At 44.9% G+C, this 21,649-nt stretch overlaps 1 protein-coding gene across 1 annotated transcript in view; it reads left to right on the top strand.

Annotated features, from left to right (window-relative positions):
- The window catches only part of MOB1B (MOB kinase activator 1B), a 125,512-nt gene that overhangs the window by 57,607 nt on the left and 46,256 nt on the right, over positions 1 to 21,649 (top strand). Inside the window, exon 2 of the mRNA XM_029598683.1 lies at positions 17,823 to 17,989. Within this exon, the coding sequence (XP_029454543.1) occupies positions 17,823 to 17,989 (167 nt within the window). The remainder of the gene's footprint in view (positions 1 to 17,822; positions 17,990 to 21,649) is intronic.

Raw genomic sequence — 21,649 nt, forward strand, 5'->3', positions numbered from 1 at the left:
GGAGATTGAATTTGATTTTTTGAAAGTCTCAATTGAAGAAAATATTTCTGTATGAGGTGGTTCGGTGGTTTAACAAATTAATGATTCTATGTCATTGGCTAGAAAAGTTTAGCTGTAGTGTGCCACAGGGTTCTTCCCTATCACCACTGCTTTTTAACACCTTTATGTAGCCCTAGGTAGGATTATTTGGTTGTTTGGTATTACTAGTGATATTTATGCAGACAGTATTCAACTGGTTGTTCCCCTAGGGTCTGATCCTGTTATAGTGTTCAACCTGCTGAATAATTGTTTGTCTGCCATTGCATCTTGGCTACTGGAAAGTAAATTGATTTTAAATACACAGAAGACAGACATCATCAAGATGAGTACCACAGAGTTGTCTGTGTTTCCTATTCTTGATGATGATCTGATCTATCCAGTGTCTGAAGGAAAAACACTAGGAGCTAGATTGGATTTGGCTCTTAAGTTTAGAGTCACAAAGTGCTACAGAAGTGCATGCTGCATATTTAAAACAGACTGCTGTGGCAATTGCACCATTTTTGGAGATTAATGCATTTAAATTGGTGATGTATTCGCTCATTTTGCAACTTGATTACTGTAATTCACTGTATTTGGGCTTGCCAGCAAAAGCTGTACATAGAATCCATTTAATCTGAACATAAGAAATGCCATGCCATGTTGGCCTCATAAACCCAGCATCTTTTGTCTAACAGTGGCCAATCGACGTTACAAGTACCTGGATTGGCACTGTTGGACAGGATGCTGGGCTTGTGGCAGCGCAAGTTGTATTTGATTGGCCCAGGAAAGGAAGTGCTTTTGCTGCACTTAACAGGTTACATTGGTTACTAATTGAAGTATTGATTATGTTTAAATTTCTCTCTGATGTTTGCAACCCTTAGAATTAACTGTCCTGCACATCTTAATGGTGGTATCAATCTAGGAGAGAGTTTAGATCCAGCCAGGGTGGCTTGCTTTGTATTCCAGCAGTGCCTAGAGTAAGTGTACCTGTTTGAGATGTAGGATGTTTTCTATAGCATCCCCCAGTATTGTGGAACAGCCTCCCAATTGAGATTAGGCATGAGATGAACTTAACGTTCAGGAGAAAGATAAAAACCTATTTCCTAGCGTGTAGACACTCAGGACCAGTGGGTTTATGCTCCCCTGCTAGCAGATGGAGATGGAGCAAGCTGACGTCACAGTATATATATAACCTTGCAGTGACCCCAGCCTGCCAGTATTCTCAGTCTCCAGCAGATGGTGGATGTGCATCTCCCTATCGGGATTGCTTTGAACTTTTTGAAAGGAGAAATTTGAAATTCTAAGTTCAGGAAAAGAAAGCCTCGCTCTCCTGCAGTGATACCTAAAGGTCCCTCCCCCAGTTCAGAATTCCTGAGGTGATTTCCATGGTCCCTCAGAGGTGTGCTTGGTTTGCTAGCTGGGTTTCCCGGCATGGACTTAGCTGCTAGTTCAGCTGAAAGGCAGTGGGTGCAAGAGGCTGAGCATGGTGGTGACTGCAGATGCCCTCTCCCCCCACAGCCAGAGATAGTCTCTGTACTCAGCCAGTAAGCGCTGAGCTTCGGTAAGGTTTAAAAAAAGAAAAGGAGAAAGTTTTACCTGAATCAGAGACAGAGGGGTTTCAGGACTTCCTCCGGTCTCCGTTCTCTGTGCACCCTGCTGATGTTCGTTCCCACTCCCGTTGGGGAACTGGGCAACCTGGTGGGTTGAGCGGCCCCCGGTGGGCTAGGCCCTGCATGTAGGCTTTTTTTCTTGCATGCCGCATGACAGACTGCGGGCCGTTTTCACGCACTCTTGTGCATGTTCTGCTGCCCTCTATAGGCCGTTGGTGTGTGCAGTGCATTGGCTGTCTGCACGTGTTGTGCACTCGGTTTTTGGGCATGCTTTTTACGCACCCACATTTTTTACGTGCTTAACTTGGTGCACAGGTTGTGTGTGCACCTTGCCGCGCTTTCTTCTAGGCGCATTTCATTTTTGAGCTTGAGCTGTTCCAACGCACATTTACCGCAGCGATGGCACCAGTAAGCAAGAAGCCCTAAGCATCTTCCTATTTGTGTTGCCTGTCATGTTAGGGCTTCTAACCTGTCTCAGCACTGCTCAGGTGCTCAGGGAGAGTTGTCTTCCTCGGATTTTGCTAAGCCAGGCTTTTCCCATTTTGATGATGGGTTGGTCACGGCCTTGACTGGGGGGATGCCAGATCTTTGTTCTCCCTTGACTGGCTCCTCTGCAGGCGAGGGCAGTTCTTGGGACCAGCTTCAGTTCCTTCTGGGCTTGGTCTGGAGCCGGGTGCTCTTGCCTGGGTGGAATTTTTTCAAGCCTTTCTTCAGGTGCAGACCTCCACTTCCCCCATTTCTGTCCTGTCAAACCCCAGCTGGTGGCTCCTTTCTCTTCCAAGTATTATGCTTAAGCACCAGGGCTCACCTCTGCTCCCTGTGGTTGTTCCTGACAGGAATTCAGATGGCACTGATGATAAGGTTGATCCTGATTCCCTGGAAGATGGGGAAATTCCTCCAGGGCTGGAACCGTATCGAACCATGTTACGGTTCTTTCATAGAGATGAACTGCTGGCCCTGATTTCCTAGTCCTTGAAACAGCTGGGTGTTCCTGGTTCAGATGCTATGTCAGAGCCGAGGAAGAATCCCATTTTGGTTTTCTTACGTAAAGCCTCTTGTTTTTTTCCCTGTGATGGATGCCATCCAGGAATTGATTGGAATGGGATGCCCCAGAGGCAAATTTTAAAGAGGTCTGACATTGGAAGGCCTTTACCTCGTGGATCTGGCTGGGAGAGAGTGTTTCTGGTTACCCAAAGTGGTAGCTCTGGTATATGCCGTGTCTAAGCTGATGATTATCCCCATAGAAGGAGGAGTGGCCTTAAAGGATGTACATAATAGCAGGATTGAGGCTATTCTTAAGCAAGTCTTTGAGGCAGTGGCAATTAACTTACAGATTGCCGCCTGTTGCGCCTTAGTGGCAAAATCTTGTCTGCTTCTCTCTCAGGAGGTTGATGAGGCTGGAGTTAATTCCAGAGCAGTTATGGAACCTGCTGCCTCCTTTTTAGCTGACATAGGCTGTGATTTGGTCCATATCTCAGCTAGAAGAGTGGCTTTGGTGATCAAGACCAGGCGTCAACTCTAGTTGCGAAATTGGTCAGCTGACTCAGCTTCCAAAGCCAATCTTACCAAGATGCTCTTTAAAGGCTCACTCTTGTTTGGAAGCGAGTTGGAGAAATTGGCCAATAAGTGGGGGTGTCTCTGGTGCCTCGGTTGCCGGAGGATAAGAAATAGTTACAGTGCCCCTTTGGTATGAGGGGGTCATTTCCGGGGTTCCAGGCATTTTCGTCCCTACAGAGGGATGACCTTTCAGAGGACTTGGCCTTTCGGTAGGTCTTAGTTCTTTTGTTCCTGGCAGTCCAAGACAGAGGCAGGCTTTGGTGGTGGACCTTCCCAAGCTTTCCAGTGAAAGTTTGCTGACCCACCTGCCGGAACAGGAAATAGGGGGATGTTTCTCTCACTCTCTTTTATCGGAGGTGGGTTGAGATCATGTTGGACCAGTGGGTCCTGGAGGTGATATGTTCATGATGTCCCCTTGCCACTCCCTGCAGAAGAAGCAGGCAGTGGAGTTCACGCTTCAAAGGCTCCTCAGGCTGAAGGCTGTGGTTCCGGTGCCCACATTTCAAGAAATTATGGGGTGATATTCCATTTATTTTGTTGTGCCCAAGAAGGAGGGCTCCTTTCGTCCAATCATGGATCTCAAGAGGGTCAAATGTCACTTGAAGGCGACTTGTTTTCATATGGAAAACTTACGCTCTGTAATGGTGGTGCAGTCAGGAGAATTTCTAACCTCCTTAGATCTGCCAGAGGGCTACCTTCTTATTCCCATCCAATTGGAACACCAGCGCTTTCTACGCTTTGTGGTGTCGGGGCATCATTATAAATTTTGGGCGCTTCATTTTGGTCTAACCATCGCTCCCAGAACATTTTCTAAGATTATGGTGGTGGTAGCGGCGGCCTTTGAAAAAGAAGGAATCTTGGTGCACCCATATTTGGACAGCTGTCTGATTTGACCCAAGTCTCAGTAAGAGAGCCGCCTGGGGAGACACAAGGTGATCTTGTTGCATGAGTTTGGTTGGGTGGTGAACCTGACCAAGAACAATCTTCAATCATCCCAGTTGTTGGGAGTATCTGGGGATCCAGTTTGACACAGGACAGAGTTTTCCTACTGGAAGTTCAGATTCAAAGATTGATATTTCAAGTGTGTTAGTTGATGAACACCATATGCCCGATGGTGTAGTCCTGCCTACAGGTACTTGGCTTGATGGCAGCTACCCTGGAAGTGATGCCATGGGTAAGGGCGCATATCCATCCTCTTCAGCACTCTCTACTATCTCGTTGGAACCCACAGTCTCAGGATTATGAGGTTTGGCTCCACTTACCCATGAAAATCTGCTCCCATGTTCAGTGGTGGTTGCAGTAGGATCATCTGAGAAAGGGAGTTCCCTTGTCCTCTCTGGCCTGGTTGGTACTCATGACAGATGTGAGTCTCCATGGTTGGGGGCTCACTGTCTGGAGTTAATGGCCCAGAGGCGCTGGAATGCTCAAGAGTCCCGCTGGAGCATCAATCGCCTGGAGGCCCAGGCGGTATGGCTAGCATGCTTGCAGTTCAGCCACAGGTTGCGGAATCAAGAGATTCGCCTGATGTCTGACAATGTGACGATGGTGGCCTATATCAATTGCAATGGAGGAACCAAGAGCCAGAAAGTGTTGCAGGAAAAAGACCAGCTGATGGAATGGCCAGAAGGTCATCTGCAAATGATCTCAGCCTCTCACATTGCAAGAAAAGACAACTTAAGAGCAGACTTTCTCAGCAGGGAGAATCTGGACCCAGGAAAGTGGGTGTTGTCATCTGAGGCGTTTCAGCTGATTGTGGATTGCTGGTGACTTCTCAAAATGGAAAGGTTCCTCGCTTCTACAGTCTCAGGAGAGATCTGTGGTCCCTGGGAATAGACACTCTCGTACAGGTCTGGCTGGAAGACAGATTGCTTTATGCCTTTCCTCCGTGGCCCTTGCTGAACAGAATAATATGCAAGATCGAAGGCTAGAGGGGGCTAGTACTCCTGGTGGTGCCAGACTGGCCCAGGCATCCATGGTATGCGGATTTGCGACAACTCTTGGTGGAGGCCCCCCTTCGTCTTTCGCCACACATGGATCTGCTTCAGCAGGGACCAGTTCTTCACGAAGATCCGACTCGATTCTGTCTTTCGGGTTGGCCCTTGAGAGGGCTTGCGTGGTTATTCCTCTGTGGTGATTGCCACTTTACTCAGCGCTCGCAGGTTCTCCTCTTCGTTGGCTTACGTGCGGGTTTGGAGAGTTTTTGAGGCCTTATGTGAGGAGTGGGGTGTTATTCCTCGTTCAGTTAAGATCCCTCTCCTTCTGGATTTTTGATGGGATGGATTGAATAAAGGCTTGCTCTTAATTCCTTGAAGGTGCAGGTTGCGGCTCTTTCCTGTTTCAGAGGCCTGGTGAATGGTGTTTCCTTGTCGTCTCATCCTGATGTGGCCTGTATTTTGAAGGGAGTGAAGCACCTTAGGTCTCTCTTGAGGTTATCAGTTGTATTTTGGAGTCTTAATTTGGTGCTGGACATTTTGGCGGACCCTACGTTCTGACCACTGCTTAGCCTTTCCTTATGGTTGTTGACTTTGAAGGTTGTGTTCTTGGTGGCTAGATGTTCTACATGTTGCATTTCTGAGCTGCGGGCCTTATCTTGCTGGGAGCTGTACTTTAGGGTGACTCAAGGGGTGTTACAGCTGCATACTGTTCCATCCTTCTTGCCCAAGGTAGTCTTGGACTTTCATTTGAATCAGTCCATCTCCTTGCCATCCCTGGATAAGGTCAGGTATGCAGAGGAGTTTCGCCTTTTGCGCTCCTTAAGCATCTTGTTGTGTGGTATTACCTGTTTGTTCTCCATGGTGAGTGTAAGCAGGGCCCTCCGGCTTCGAGGGCTCCCATAGCTTGTTAGATTAAGGAGGTGGTCACTGCGTATGTGGATGCTGGAAAGCCATTGCTTACTCAAGTTAGAGCACATTCCACTAGGGCTCAGGCAGTGTCATGCGCAGAGGTTAGTCTGTTATCTGCCGTCGATATCTGCCGAGTTGTGACGTGGTCCTCCTTACACACTTCTTCCAGGTTTTATTGTCTGAATGTGCAGGCCTGGGAGGATGCAGCCTTTGCACGGGCGGTGTTGACTGGACCACAGGCAGCCTCTCACCTTGTTGGGGAGTAGCTTTGGTACATCTCACTGTTCCTGAGTCCATTTGTCTACACGTTAGGAAATGGAGAAATTACAAGGGCAGGCAGATGGTCTCAGCTGTTCGCCCTTGGCTGCCATTTGAATGTATCAATAGTCCTCCTGTGGGGCTCTGGGTCCCAAGGGATTAATGTTAAGTGTTCATCCAGTCTCTAGCTTGGGATACCTAGAATCTTACGTGAGTTCACAGTTTATGGTTGGTTGAGTACAGTTCTATTTTTAATCATGTTTTTTGCTAGTCTGTCCACAGTTGCTTTTGAAGAGAATACTGGCAGGCTGGAGTCACTGCAGGGTTATAATATATACTGTGATGTCGACTTGCTCAGTCTCAATCCGCTGGCAGGGGAACATAAATCCACAGGTCCTGAGTCCATCTGTCTATACTAAGGAAAATGAAATTATCAGAAAAGTAATTTCTCCATTCCCCTCACCCACCCACAACCATTTTAATTCTTAGTCTCTTGGCTGGGATGAGCTTATTTGACTATAAGTATGTTTATGGAAGTGTATTGATTTTTATGTTGGGTATTTTGAAGTTTTGTCATGATTATTACATATATTAGATTGTAAACCATTGTAAATGTAAATGATGACTTGGCAATCCAACCCTCATCTTGGGACTCCCCATACCTTATGACTAATTCACACCTGCTTGTCGACAGAAAGCAAGTTTGCTATAAACAAGGCTATTCTGTAGACAGCAGAATGGCAGAATGAATTAGCCTGCCTTAATACCCCCCCCCCCCCCCGCCTCCCTGGAGAGTTGGATACCTCTAGAAGAGACCGAGGGGACTCACCTGGCAGCATGTGCAAGCAGGAACTACCACGCGTGCTCAGTAAACCTCTTTACTGAGCTCTGCAGGCTGGGTCCCTGTTGGTGCCATCATATGATGTCGCCCCCACGTGTTATGGTTTATTCATCCTGCCGTCTTCCCTTGTTTACAGGCAAGCAAACTTTGCTTTATGGGTAAACTGCTGTGCTGAAGGGTAATAGCTGTAGCTGCTGACTTGGCATGGCCATTGGGGTCCTTCTGCCCTAGTGGCAAATGAGCTCTCCAGAGGCACATAGGGCAGTGATTGTGGCAGGAGGCGAGAGGGCAAGCTCTTGGACAAGGCACAGTCACTAACCAAGTCTTAGTTTCCAGTTTGGGATGCAGTAATGATTTATTTAGAGGTCTTGAACCTTCAGTTCTGACAAATTAACAGCTTATTTGCCAAAATGCATTCCTTGCTAAAAATTTAAAAGCATGGACTAGAGATGACCCTGCCAGCTACTGCCCAATATCGAATCTTGCATTTTTTACACAGAATAAGGACATATGACTGCGGCAGAACAGGAACGCCAGCTGTGGTTTTTTTCCTCCTCCTCCTCCTCCTAGGCATTTTCCACTTGAGTTTGCACAGCATGGTACAGAAATGGCTGTAGTGTGTGCAGTGGTGATTCTTTCCAGATGATTTATTTGCAGTTTATCTCTGCCATTGTTCCCTCCAGGAGTGGACTGACCAGTCAGGCAGTATCTGAGGACCTATGGCCCCCCCACTACTCTCCTCAAGCCTCAGCTGGATAGTTAGGGGGCCCACTGTGAGTCCATCCCTGGTTACCTCTGATTTTTGTTAGGCTATATGGGAAACATCTGGCGTGCAACATTTTATAAGCACAGTTCAAATTTGTGCACTACAAGCCAAGTGTGCCTGAGCAAGTATTGTTTCAATAAAAATAATTCTACATTATTTCAGCATATCATTTGCTTTAAATAAATAGACATCAAATTAAATAAAATTGACTTCTTTTTTTTTTTATAGTTAAGCATAATGTTAATGACCTGTGTGTGCACAGCTTAGAGGGAACCGTGGTATTTTGTGATTTATGAAAGATCCATCAGATCCGCAGTTGGTCACACTGTGTTGCTGGGCGGACGGTGGGGATGTTCAGTGATCTTTACAAAAGATCACCTCTTCTTTTTATAGAGAGGTCTCAAATAGTCAGAATGGGGCTCTTCCCTAGCAAGGTCTTGCTGGCACCAAATTATGTATCATATTTATGCAACAGAGATAGCAAAATGTATAGTTTATATTTTTTATCTTTTTTTGGAGTTAACCTCATATAAAATGGCGGGCTTTGTTCAATTCAAACAGCCCTGTCAGCCATACAGTACTTGTGCGGTCACTTCGATACCAATTTGATACCAAACCGTCACTATTATAATCATAGGTTACTCCAGTATGTATTTTTTATATAGTTTTAGCTTATTATCACCTAATGTAAGGCAGAAATATAAGGTAGCACTTATCATATATAGTCGGTGCAGCGGAAATATCTGGCTGACTGGCGATGGCCCGGCCTGACACGGCTCGTGTTTCTGACAGCTTCTTCAGGGGCCCAGGACGTGCCAGTTTATTTCTCCGGTCTGCCTAGGAACAATTCTGCTACCCAGCTGCAATGTTACACGGTGACATTTTGCTATCTCTGTTGCATAAATATGATGATGTCTAGAAACTAAGTACATACGAATTCATCATATACCTGCAGTTATTATTCTAGTACCAAATTATGTATGTCTAGCCTTGGGTAGAACAGCTGAAACGTCCTGGGCTGAGCTTTTATTCATATCTGAGGACCTCCTGTTCACATTAAATTAGCATGCACGACCCCAGCTCTGATCTCTTCCTAAGCTTATGCAACTGATGGTGGTGAGAGACAGATGATTCAGATTTAAAGGGGATAAGATCGGAGAAGGGAAATGGCTTTTTCCAGAGTTGATACCTATCTCCTTGACAAGGTGTACAATTTGGTGGCCATTGATGACATCCAACTTAAGCTGGATGAGTGATATGCTAAAGAGTGACCTCTTGACTCTGCAGTGTACCAAATTTGTAACCTTTTCTAGCTTTTGGAAAGCTCAAGAGAGTAAGTGCTTCCAGGCTTCACTGCTGCAGAGTGCTTCTTCTTGGGATTCCTTTAGACTGAAACAGAATATCCACTTTTTCTTCCAGATATTGTATCGTGTGTTTTTTGTTTGTTTTTTTTTTTTTTTAGACTCCTGTGGACTTTTTTTTTTCCTGTTTATTTTTATAGTCTTTGATGTGGTTGTATGATTCCACTGTCCTTTACTCTGTATGCCATTCTAAGAGCTCTTGTGTGTGGTATATAAAATAATCCAAAAGTTGTGTACCTGCGTATTTTGGAGAGTGGGAGAGTAGCATGTGTCAAGCAATACAAACAGCAAAGCGAGGTGACCTCCATGCATTTCAGGAGAATCTTCCATAGTTCTCTGACCTGCGCACTGATTTCCACTGGTGGGTGGGGTCGAACATGTGTTGTCTTTACTCATAAAGCAGCTAAGCAGGTGCAATTCTCACTGGCTGAGCCGAGCTCAGCATGTAGCACACACAACCTCGAGAAGATGCAGAACTTGGTGCTTTGGTCGGATGGGCTGCAGATAAATGTTTCCTTACTGTGGGAGTTTTTCCCCCTAGTAAGGGGCACTAGTCCAGTAAAAAAAGAAACAAGGGGCTAGAGCTTTGACCAGACCTTGGATCCCTGCCTGTGCGGTGCCCACTCCCCTGGATGGTAATGAAGCAGCATTGTGTGGTCTCCCAGGCATGATAGTCACTGGCACCTCCTGTACATTTATCTTGTGATTAAAGACTAATGATAGAGACAAAACAGCCTAGCAAGTGGTTATTATCAGACAGGTGTCTGTCTGCAGACATCTTGACTGAGGTTGTTGAAAAGCTCTTTATAAAGCAGTGGGGTGGTTGTCATTGTGCACGGATCTTCCTTTATCTTTCTGTCTGTAGCTGGTTGCTGCTGTAAGACAAAGGGGCAAGCAAACTCATTAGAACAAGTTATTTTAGTTGTTAAGTGTTCCATCAGGATGTCTAATTATAGTTATACAATGCTGGCAGCGGGCCTAGCTGCACTTCCAGCTATTGTCAGTTGTCTGTGTGCGTGCATAGGAGAAGTGGGACCCACTGGACAGGATCATGCAGCGTGTGTGTGTGTTTGTGTGTATTGCCGGGGGGGGGGGGGGAAAGCTAGCCAAACTATTCTGCACATGAGTAGCATCTGTCAGAGCAGGATGTGCGTAGGAGACTCATTTTCGCAAGGTGTCAGAGGAGAAAGTGGATGCTATATACTTAGATACAAACTTCTAAGGAGTGTTAAGGTACTGGTGTAGGGCCATCTCCTGCTGGTCTTATCACTCCTGCAGTGGTTCTGCAGTAACTGGAATACAGTGGGTTGGTTGGTGTTGGCAGTTTCAATTCGGGGAGAGGAAGAAAAGCAAAAGGGGTAATACCTAAGAATGCAATTATTAGAAAAAGCAGGCTTTTTGTTGCCAAAAGAGCAGTGCTGTGTGCGCTATATATGTGGTAACGTGAATGGATTTTTGCAGTGCCAACACTGGCATGTGTTGCAAGTGCGGTTTTTCCTCCCCTGCCTGCTCTGCTGTGAGAGGCTCTGACTCTCAGTGGTTGGCAAGCAACCTTGAGTAGAAAAATGTGGTTATGTGATTTTTGGAAGCACGGTTTCTTCCTACAGTGGTGTATGGTGCTACATTTGTACTGCAGCTTTAAACATCTTGTCTCTTTGAAATGATATAGGGAGGCACGAATTAGCCATAATGTGTGGGTGGTGTTATCTGATGGTGTCGGCACAGACCCAGAGCTCAGTAGAGAGTTCTTCACTGAGCATGTGCGGGAGTTCTCCAGCGTACACACAGCGCCTTATGAGCCCCTCTGGCTTTCTTCGTCTGAGCTACCTCACAGATGTGTCCCAGTCTCTTAAAAATCCTATCCTGTTTGTGAATCACCCAATAAAAAACAGTGATTACAAAAAAAAAAAATAAAAAATTCTCTACTTTTTGGGCCTTAGTGTATCTATTTGCCTCATTGTTTCTAATTTGTTTTTCTGCTGTTGCCTTGCAGCCCCTCAACCAGAATTTGTAAGTTAAAAAAAACCCAAACACAAACAAACAAAAAGATGTTGATGGAAAAATCAAAGGCCAAGAAGCCTGCAGTAATGAGGGCAGAGGTTGGTTGATGCCATTTTGGAAAATGGCGTTGACCAGCCCGGAGCTAGAGGCACTCAGGGCTGCCACTAGACTATGAGGGAATCTTCTTGTAGGTAAGGAGGGATTCGGGGGCAGACCACTAGACTACCAGTGAATGAATTGTGTGAGTGTGGTGGGGCACCAGCAGATGGGTAGAAGAGGGAGACTCTTTTCGCCCAGGGCACCATTTGCCATAGAGCAGGCCCTGATTACTGCTTGGCCTGGACCATATCTCCAAGTGCTGTAGCTGTGGTCAGATGTCCCCAAGGGTGCAGCAGGACTGCACTTGGAAGATGCTAGCTGGTAAAGGCCCGTAGCCTCTGCACAAAGCCGTGTAGTGGAGCTGCTCCTCAACTAGGAATGAAGCATAGTCTGCTTCTTGGGGCAAGAAGTCGGGGTAGGAAGCTTCTCCCTAGTGGCCCTGTTAGCATGGGAGGGCTCCATATTCCGCCCCCCTCCTTATCGCACCATGGTGCTGGCTTCTGGATCTGCCTCAGGTTAGGTGTTGTGTATGATGCGGAAACTTGTGGCAATAGGTGAGTACCAAGAAGAGCACCCAAGTTTTTACTGAAGTCTGAGATCAAGGTCCATTTTTTTGCACCATCGGATGATGGTTACCCATGCATTTTGGCTAATTCATCCTGCTGACGAGCAAAGGGAAATCATTTTGGGGCAGTTAAGAAGGGCTGAATAGAGATCTTTAGATGGTGAGAAGAGACTGAGGGATGAGAGAGGGATCGACTGGGAGTGAAAGAGGGCGGAACAAGGATAGGGGGCAGTGTTCGCGCGTGTATGTGAGAGGAGGGATTGGTGTCAAGTGCGTAAGATGAGGGGATTCTCAAAAGAGACAAGGCGAAGACTTCAGATGCCGAATCTGGAAAGACTTTATTTAGTTTGTGCCTTTTCATTGTAACTTAAGGTCAGTTACATCCAGTTAGATATTTTCCCTGTCCCCAGAGAGCTCACAATCTGTTTGTACCTGAGGCAATGGAGGGTGAAGTGACTTGCCCAAGGTCACTAAGGAGCAGCAGTGGGATTTGAATCCTGGCTTCCCTGGTTCCCAGCCCTGCTGCTCTAACCACTGGGCTACTCCTTCAGTCTAGAAGAGGAAAAACGCTGGTCCTAGGTTTAATGGCAATTTGCAAGATCATGAGTCAGAAAAACCTCTACTTGTTTTTGTTTTTAAATGCGCTCTGCAACCCGTGAATAATGCAAAATATTAAAACAATGATCTTTTCAGGCTAACGTAATGCAAAAAGGAAACTAATCAGCACTAAGAGTACTTAGCTTAATATGGAGAAAGTCCTCATCTCATGATATACACAGTCCTATTAAGTAGTTTCAAAATTCATGAAAATACTGCTCCAAGATGACAGATCATTTTGCCAGGAAGGTTGCATCAGGGGCACATCTGAAATGTGTCCAACATTATGGTGTGTTTCTTATCCTGAACAAACATTTTGGCCTGTGGCAAATGCCTACAACAATTCACACTGCAATCCACATCCTCCCTGGTTCGATCTTGGATTTTATCCCCCCCGGTCCTGGTACCTCCCTTCTTTCCTACCTCTCCCTCCTTCCACGATCCTGGAACCCACTCCCAACCCTTCCTCCACCCTCTTCCCCATCTCCCATCCTCTCCATCTCTATTCTCTTTTCTTCTTACACTCCTCCCCACATTCCTGATCCCTTCTTCTCCCCACCCCTGAGATCTCCTCCCTGCACTGATTACTTGAGAATCCTTTGCTTCATCCAGTAAAAAGAAAATTAATTATACTAATATTAGACTGGAAAATGCCTTTATTTCTATAATGTAAAATAAAAGATGGAAATGTTTGCCAGTTTGCTTCAGAGTTTTGTTTTGTTTTTTTAACTTTTGCCACAGATTCTACCCTGACCCGCCACAGGAATCTAGGAGATTGTGTCCCGTCTCGGGGAGAGGAGGGAGGGACAAGGGGTGACTGCACCAGCTGTTCCTAAGGGTGGCAGAATCCTAAATCTGTTGCTGTCTTTTTATGCAGTATGGTGACTCCTCTCTCATCTGGGTTTGTGGCAGCTCGGCCCCGGTGAACTGGCACACTTTTTAAACTTTTTAAACATTTTTTATTGTCAATCCAACAAAATCCCTGACACTAGCCAAATTTACATTTTCATGTTGAAGCTTGTAATCATTAGTTTACATGTAGACTAGGATAAATTGCCAAGCGTTTTTTATCTGTTGTAACAGTCGAACCTATGTTCTTTGTGTCTCCTTTTTTTTTTTTTTTATGTACGCACACTCTGGTATTGGGAAGGTAACTGTAAAAAGGTTCTCTGTTGCACCCTCGTTTCCTGCTTTTGCTATGTGTATTCATGTATGAATTTGAATGTGTTGGCATATTGGTCCCTGAAAGGATAAGCACCTCCAGAGAGGTGGTGATCAGTTAGATTTTATTGGCCTGACGTTCCCTTTCATGCCCTCCTGGGGCCTCTTCAGATGGTATTTACTTTGGGATAGTGGCTCAAGCTTTGCAGAACAGGTGTAGACTTTGGTACCTGTTGATCAGAGCAGCAGCAGCAGGAGGGGAGGGGGGATGGTGATGCAATAGCTAGGGATGAGAAGAGAAGGAAGTGCTTGCCCTGTCATAGCAGTGTGAGGCTGAAAGTGCCCTCCAGCTGCTCAGAGAGCCTCATGTTGTGCTTTCTCGGGTGCACTGAGCAGTCAGTCTTGGGGCTCCCTGCTGCAACAGCTGAAGCACTGTGTTTTTTTTTCCATTTTAAATATTTTGTCTTCTGTTTTTTGTCCCACTAGCTTCTCCCTCTTTGCTTCTCTCCTCTCTTCACCCAACCATGGTCTTGTGCTGGCTAATGACAGTCAGACTTAATTGCTTATTGCTTCCTTACTTACTGCATAATCTCTCCATAACTGTTAACTGCCTCTCCTAGCCCTGGTGTTCTCCGGTGCTAGACACGTGCTCTGGCAGTCACTCTCCACGGTAGGAGGCACTGGGTACTCGTGTTCTTTCTGAGCAGATAAATATGTTCAGAAACTGTCATCGTTGGCAAAAGAAGTTTCCCCAGAGTCAGTGTTAATAGCATTGAGAGTAAAGATCTGGTAGCAGCTGCCGACCCAGTGCTCGGGTGGGGGTGAAAATGACTTGCAGTGCTATACTAGATGCCTTTGTCTGCACCCACACCCAGGGCTACCTTTTAGTTGGAGTTGCTCAGCTGCCGTGAGGGATCTATGCCCTGTGCCCTCTGGTGTGCCTGTGGTCACGCTGTTGATGCAGCTGGCAGAGAGGAAGTACAGGGGAAATGGGGGGCTGGAGCATGTGATACAAAAACTGCTTCAACTTCCTGCTTCACAGGCTGGGAAACAAATTAGCTAGTAGGGGAGTAGGATAGAAAGTTATTTGTGAGAGGTAGTTTTTAAGCAAAAGTGGTGGTCATTTGTGTTCTCCCAGGATGGAAGCCCTCACACATGGGTGACGTCATCAGACGGAGCCCTGTCACGGAACACTTTTGTCAAAGTTTCTAGAACTTTGACTGCCACACTGAGCGGTAATTTTTCAATATCTCTTATTAGCACTGTTGTGGAAGGACTTGTAAGTTAAATATGCCTGTTGGTAGATGAGACAAAAATTATTTGTAACAGAGTAGACACATATAGGAGGGGGGAGGTTAGAAATGTAGCTGGGGAAAAAAAACCCCAAACTAGAATGGTCAAGAATGTGGAAGTTGCGCTTTAATTCAAGAAATTGTAGAATCGTGCATCTGAGACAGAAAATCCCATTAGTCACGGAGAGGGCAATAATCCAAGCCATTTTCACAGGTAAAACGTGGATCTGTGCTCGAGCACTGCGTTCAGTTTTGGATGCAGGGGCTGGCTTTTGTTCCTGTAGCGCCCTGTGCATACAAGGAGAATAGGCATCTTTCTTGACCAAGGGGGCACCCTTCCCCCTCCCCCCCTCAAACATTGCAAGTAGAGGTGCTCCTTTAAAGCCATCGCAGCATCCCTGAAATAGCAGCACTTTGCTCTCCGAGGCAAGGGGGAGGTCCCCTGGACACTGTGAGAGGCGCTTTGCTCCTTTAATTCCGCTGCTGTGCCCGCTCTCCTGAAGCAATAGAGAATCATGTTCCTCGTGGGTGAGGGGGGACCTTCCCCGAAGCATTGTAGTGGTGCCCCTTTTAAAGCTGCCACACTGCCTTTGAAGGGGTGGTGACATGTCTGACCACGCAGGATGCATATCCCTAAAGCTGGTCCTGTCTGGAAGCTGTATTTTCATACGGAAATCGAGAGGATAGAAAGCAGTTCAGAGAAGGGCTACCAAAATGGTAAACGAGCTACAGCACAAAACTTGCATGAAGAAGACTCCAAAATCAGGGCTGGAAAAATACCAAGCCATCAGGTCACCGAAGCACCTAATACTCAGGCCGTAGTCCGTGACAGACGAGATTCTGCATGGCGGCAGTAGGGCACTCCCAAGTGGAATCGGTGACTTGTCCCAGCAGCCTGAGGGGAAGATGCTGGATGGGAATGGGAGGGAAAGCCAAAAAGAAACACAAAGGAAAAACAAACAAAAGTAATTAAAAAAAACAAAAAAAACAAAATCAACCCCCTAAAACAAACTAGAGAAAAAATATCGTCATAAATCCCCCCAAAATAGCCCCCCCCACACACACACACACAAAAAGTGCAACAAAAATTTCCTGGTTCCTAAAACATTTTTTGGCTGATAGGTTTGTAAATATTTTTCCACCCTCACTCAAAATGTGCTTTATAGGGAAAAAAATAAATAAATAAAAGGAAGGGTTAGTAAAAACATTATGAAATCTATCCAGCTTCTACAAAGCATGAGACAGGGACCATTTCCATTGAACAAGCTGAGGTACAAGGATTATAATATGAGGCTAGAAGGTGGGAGGATCAGAGGAAATGCTGCTTTAGAGACAGCGACTGATGCAATAAGATGCGTACTGAAAACGGGCGCTTGTATTGAACACCCATTTTCCTAAAGCGCGCACAACCACGTTCCCTGGGCACCCGACGCAGTATTTAAATGAGGGACTGCGTAAAGAAAAAGGGAGCACTAAGGGAGAATTGTGCATCCCTAGCGCTCAAATGCATCAGGCTCCCACAATTGCAATGGGTGCTCAATACGAGCATCTGTTTTTATCCTGCTTCTTCTGGCCAATTTCTTTGTTTTGCTGAGGTTGCTGAAGACGCCCATGGCTAAGCGCCCCTTTGCTATGGGCGTCTAAATTGTGCGGCTAGAAGAATTTTTGTTTTTAAATCAAGCCAACGAAACTAAGAAGGAGGACACTCAGAGGACTGTATCTCTTTTTTTTTTTATCATGAGCTTTTGGCTCGGGAATTGACTTTACTGGGACTGGAGTTAAATTTGCCTTGTTAAAAAGTGTGCATTGGGCACCCAGCAATTTCCTGCATCAGGGGAGTAGCTAATAGTCGTATCTACATGAAATTTACATGGGATGGGCGCTATCGGCTACGTATTTATTTGGGTGCGCATTTTGGACACGCTAATCTCCGTAGTGCATCAGCTGCTAGTCCAGCGCATAGACCCGTGCACTAGGCTGAGTGCAGTTTATTGCATCGGCCCCGGAGAGAGGGTAAATGATATCTGAAATAGTTTTATCAGTAGAGGTGGTAGTAGAAAATAAAAGGGTGACAGAATTCAGTCATGCTTGGGACAGACACAGGGGTGACGGAAAGGGCAAGGGAGGGAGGTGACCAGAGATCTTAGCTGGAGGGAACTGGGCAATTTTAATGGAGCAAGAGGTCTGAATCTGCCAACTACTACTGTGCTTCTATGTGTGCTACCTCCCTGGGTCCCTCATAGTTGGATAGCCCCTCATTCACCTCATTAACCACAGCAGTACCTGTATTTCTCTGCTTGTGATGGGGATGCCTAGATGTCCTATGGAAGACCTACTTTGAGTGGGGGCATTTAAGGCATCTTACCTTTTCAATATTAATAATGTGTAGCCTGTGTCAATTAGTTGATGGTTTTTGGATTCTCCTCCGTGGCAGGTGTTGTCAAGTAACATGGTAAATTCCTTGGTTTCTGCCCTGTCTTGAGACATCTTAAGGTCTCAAAATAATGACTTGAATATACAGCATACCCCGTCCTGCCGGCTGTGAGACCTTGCTGCGGGAGGCCAGAGCCCCTGCCTTTGCTGCGGCAGAAGGTTCGGAGATCTGTGCTCCTTGGTCTTGCAGACCTCAGCAGTGAATTTGGTTTCTGGAGAAATTCTGTCCTTGGTATTGTGTGGGGGGTAGGGCAGTAAGACTGGAAATCCAAGGAAGATTAGCTGTGCTCAGTGGCATGGCAACGAGAGAGAGATTACCCTTTCAGCTGATGCTGTTTTTGTAGTAGGATATTAGGTTTTAATCAGTATGTTTGAAAAGTCTCACCTGTGTCTTTTTTTTTTGTTTGTTTTTAAATTTAGTGGTGGTCGCTCTTCGAAGACCTTCAAACCAAAGAAGAATATTCCTGAGGGCTCCCATCAGTATGAGCTCTTGAAGCATGCGGAGGCCACGCTGGGGAGCGGCAATCTGCGGATGGCTGTCACATTGCCAGAGGGTGAAGATCTGAACGAATGGGTCGCCGTCAACAGTAAGCAGCAACCCATCCTGCAGAGCCTTGGGGTGGAGGGGGGAGGTAGTGAGAGCGAGGGCTGGTGAGGTGCACAGTAAACCTGCTGATGAGCGAAGCATGAGTGTATATGCACTCATGCCGACAATTAGCAACCTCTCTGTACTCTTACTGGATATTCTTTTTTTTACCTATGGACCAGCAGTTGGATGCTTGCTTGCATGTACCTCAGCTGGAGTCCCCTGGTCCCAAGGAGGAGATCCGTCACTCTGCACAATAGGTTTCAGGAGCTGAGAGAAAAGCTGTTTGTTTCCCTAAGTCAATATGGGGGTCATTAGTCAGGGCTTTAGACCCAATCTTCATATTGGATTCTAATAACTCATGAAAAGTCAGTGCTGCTGGTAACAGACCTGTCCAAATTGCCAAGGACTCTGTGCTGCGTTACCCATGGCGGTTCCCTCTCTTTCCATGGAATTCAGTCAGGAGGATTTATAGGGCAGTGCCTGTAAATTATTCATCGCTGGGGTAGGGGCCATCTCTCCCTGGCACTGGTTCCCTGGGGGGGAGGGGGCTGGTGGAGAAGGCACATTTCCTCTTCATAAACATGGAGTAACTGTCTAGCTCCTTTTGGTTAAAGCCATTTCTTGGTATCCTTTTGCTGCTGTTTTCATAGCTGTTGTGTAGAGTTCTAGTGATTGTATTGGTCCAGGAGAAGACTTTTGCAGGGTTTGTGATATTTTTACTGAACCAGCGATAGACGTCCTGCATTGATCCAAGACTTGGTATCACAACCTGCAAAGAAACCAGTTTTGCATCTGAAATAATAATGTAGCCAGCCTCCTATAAGGAAGCCCTGGGGTATGAACAGTTGACAGGATCTGTACTTTTTTTTTAAATTAGTTTCTTATATTTATTGCCTCCAAATCAGGAAAATGTTTTAAAAAAAAATAAATCCTGTTTTGCAAACTACCATCCAGGCCGGAACACCAAGTCCATATGCTTCTCTTTTTTTGTTTTTTTGTTTTCAGAAGCCCATTGGCTTTATATATTTTTTTATGTGCATATTGAAAAGCTGGTATGTTAAATTTAAAATTGTACACCACAAAGACAAAACGAACACCTCTCCTGGGTGGGTGAGGTAAGACTGAGAGCATTGGAAGGAGAAGTTTAGTCTTTTACCTGTTAAATTCTTTTCCTTGAATTCTGCTATACCAGTCCAGAACCCCCTCGGACGTCAGTAGTTATAATTTATTTTTGTCTTTGGATGAGGGACACTTGCGACTCACAGTAATTTCACAGTCTCCCTTTATGAAGAGAACTGGATGATTTGATATGCCTCCTCTGTTTCGGCTGCTTTCTCTGTTTCCTCCCTTCTAATCGGTAGGAGAATTCTGAAAAAGGAATTGAGGGGTTTCTCTCATGTTTTTTCAAGGTTCAAAGTTTTTTTTTTGTAGTTTATTATTTGTTTTTCTCCACGTCATTGCTTTGACATAAAAATACTGGAAATTGCCTTAGAAACACAGAAACATAACGGCAGAAAAAGACCAAATGGCCCATCCAGTCTGCCCATCCGTCCAATTGATTTAGCATTATAATTCTCATCACTTCTTCAGAGATCCAATGTAATTATCCCATGCTTTTTGCACCACTTCTTTATAAAAGTGATATCAGTGAAAAATTGTGAAGCTCTGCCTCCATGTAATGGCAGGGTGGCATAAACCTACACATCTAGACAGGTCTAGCAGGATTCACGGAAAGGAAATTAACAGGTAAGACTACATTTCTCCATATAGTGACAGTTATAGCTTACCTTTTCAAGACAGGCATTTCATTTCTCTAGCATACACAAGGGCATTATTTAAGTCTCTATTAGAGATCAGACCTAAAGAACAAGGGTCAGGAACTATATGTGTGCTTCCTTCCTTTATTAAAGTCATATTCGGGAAAACTGGTCTGTGTTAAATATGCATTTAGGATTTCAACATCCACCGGTTCTTGCTTACTGAAGGGTTACCAATTTAAGTGGTTGTTTGGTGACTGCAGCATTACCATATTGCTTGCAATGTACGTACATTGCTTTGGAAATTTTTCTTGTTTGTTTATTTATTTATTTATTGAGTTTTATATACCGTCATTCGGTAGAACCATCACAACGGTTTACAAAATATACATTTTCTTAGCAGTCGTGCAAAAGTTAAAACAATTTGAACAATATCTGAAATAAGCATATCAAGGTCGATATCATACTTATTTATTTTAAAAGGCTTGTGTTCTGATTGCTTGGTGTGGATCATAGGGTAAACATTCATAATTAAAATGAACATGGCAACACAAAATTAAAATATACATAAAACAAAATATTACATAATCAACACTTATTTAAAAGCATCTTTACACGTTTTCTAAATTCCTTTAGATCCCTCTCCTCTCTCAGTCCACGTATTGCTTACAAATCAATGACCATAATCCACAAAATCCTAAACAATGATCATCAAGGTCTTAACACCCTAAACATAATCCCTCAAAATCCTCCAAGAAACCTACGCTCTAATAACTCAGGTTACTTAAACATTCCCCCTATCAAAGATGCGCATCTGGCAACCACAAGAGAAAGAGCCTTTTCAATTGCCTCACCTAAACTTTGGAACACCCTACCTAAATTCCTGAGAACACAACACGACCTAAAAACATTCAAAAAAGACCTAAAAACACTAATGTTCCGCATATTCTACATTGACCTTCAGACGTCTGATCATCCCAACTCTCAACTGAACTCTCAGTTGTAAACCTCTTAATACATTCTCTTCACCCTGAACCTGCATACCCTCCTCATCCAACCTAATAATGCTCTCTGGACTTGATATGCCTAAACCCAGGAAAGTCATGACTATTTGTGGGTCCTATCGCCCCATTTCTTTGACCAACATAGATCTTAAATTATTGGCAAAATTACTAGCGAATTGCCTACAATCAGTGATCTGCTCCCTCATTAAGGATGATCAGGCGGGCTTTATGCCTGGCAGGGCTACGTCTGATAACCTTTAAATACCTGAAAGATATTAATGATGCACAAGACACAAACCTTTTCCAGTGGAAAGAAAGCTGAAGAACTAGAGGTCATGATATGAAACTCCAGGATGGTAAACTCTGGAATAATGTCAGGAAATATTTCTTCATGGAAAAGGGGGTGGATGCATGGATTGCCTGCCTAGAAGAAATGGTGAAGACAAGAATCATGATGGAATTAGAGAGTATGGGATAAATACAGAAGATCTCTAATGGCTAAAGGATAGAAATGAAGAAACTGAGTAACTTGAGTTAACTTTAGGTGTAACATTTCTAAATGGGGTAACCTGCACGGAGTGGCAATTACTCTCCTTAACAACTTGCTGAAGAGGCTGGATGGAACACTTGGATCTTTTTCTGCTATCGTTTACTGTGTTGCTATTTGATTGGTCACTGTACATCATGTGACTATTGGTGCCAAACGTTTGAACTTTGCAGTGTTTGGAACACTGGCTACCTGTGGCAGGTCAAAGATGGAGAAATTATACCTTTCTTTTTTAAAATGATTAAAAAATAAGCCTTCAAGATTGAGGTAAGCCATAATTGTTACTGTGTGGGATGATTTTAAAATAGAAAATGATAGGAAAAATATTAAATATATAAGCAGGTTTGTAA

This window comes from Rhinatrema bivittatum, chromosome 1, assembly GCF_901001135.1.
Source record: "Rhinatrema bivittatum chromosome 1, aRhiBiv1.1, whole genome shotgun sequence".
Lineage (NCBI taxonomy): Eukaryota > Metazoa > Chordata > Amphibia > Gymnophiona > Rhinatrematidae > Rhinatrema > Rhinatrema bivittatum.